We start from the raw sequence: 297 nt of genomic DNA, 5'->3' as shown, positions 1-297 counted from the left end.
CCATGCCCCTTCTGTGGGTGCTGTGGGCTCCCTGACACCCGTGGGTCATCCTCGCCCTCTCCTTCTCTTCCAGGGGGCCCATGCGCCTGAAGCCCTTCAAGTTCAACTACCCTCAGGGCTTCTTCAGCCATCGCTGAGTCACTGCCTGACCTCATCCTCTCCGTGGCAACGGGCACCTCCATCCTACCGTTTCAGTTTATTTCCTGAGGTTTTGGTCGAAGGTTTTGTAGCTGCAGGGATTAAACGCTGAACTTGCAGGAAAAGTGTGTTGTTTGCCTGTCTTTGCAGAGGGCTGGG

At 56.2% G+C, this 297-nt stretch overlaps 1 protein-coding gene across 1 annotated transcript in view; it reads left to right on the top strand.

The window, feature by feature from the left end:
* THOC5 (THO complex 5) overlaps window positions 1–166 on the top strand; it is an 11,714-nt gene extending 11,548 nt beyond the window's left edge. The window contains 1 exon segment of the mRNA XM_010140457.1: window positions 74–166. Within this exon segment, the coding sequence (XP_010138759.1) occupies window positions 74–137 (64 nt within the window). The 3' untranslated portion in view covers window positions 138–166.
* The last annotated feature ends 131 nt before the right edge of the window (window positions 167–297 follow it).

The sequence above is a fragment of the Buceros rhinoceros genome, unplaced genomic scaffold (genome assembly GCF_000710305.1).
Source record: "Buceros rhinoceros silvestris isolate BGI_N320 unplaced genomic scaffold, ASM71030v1 scaffold36557, whole genome shotgun sequence".
NCBI lineage: Eukaryota > Metazoa > Chordata > Aves > Bucerotiformes > Bucerotidae > Buceros > Buceros rhinoceros.
This window is presented reverse-complemented; position numbering and strand designations above follow the sequence as displayed.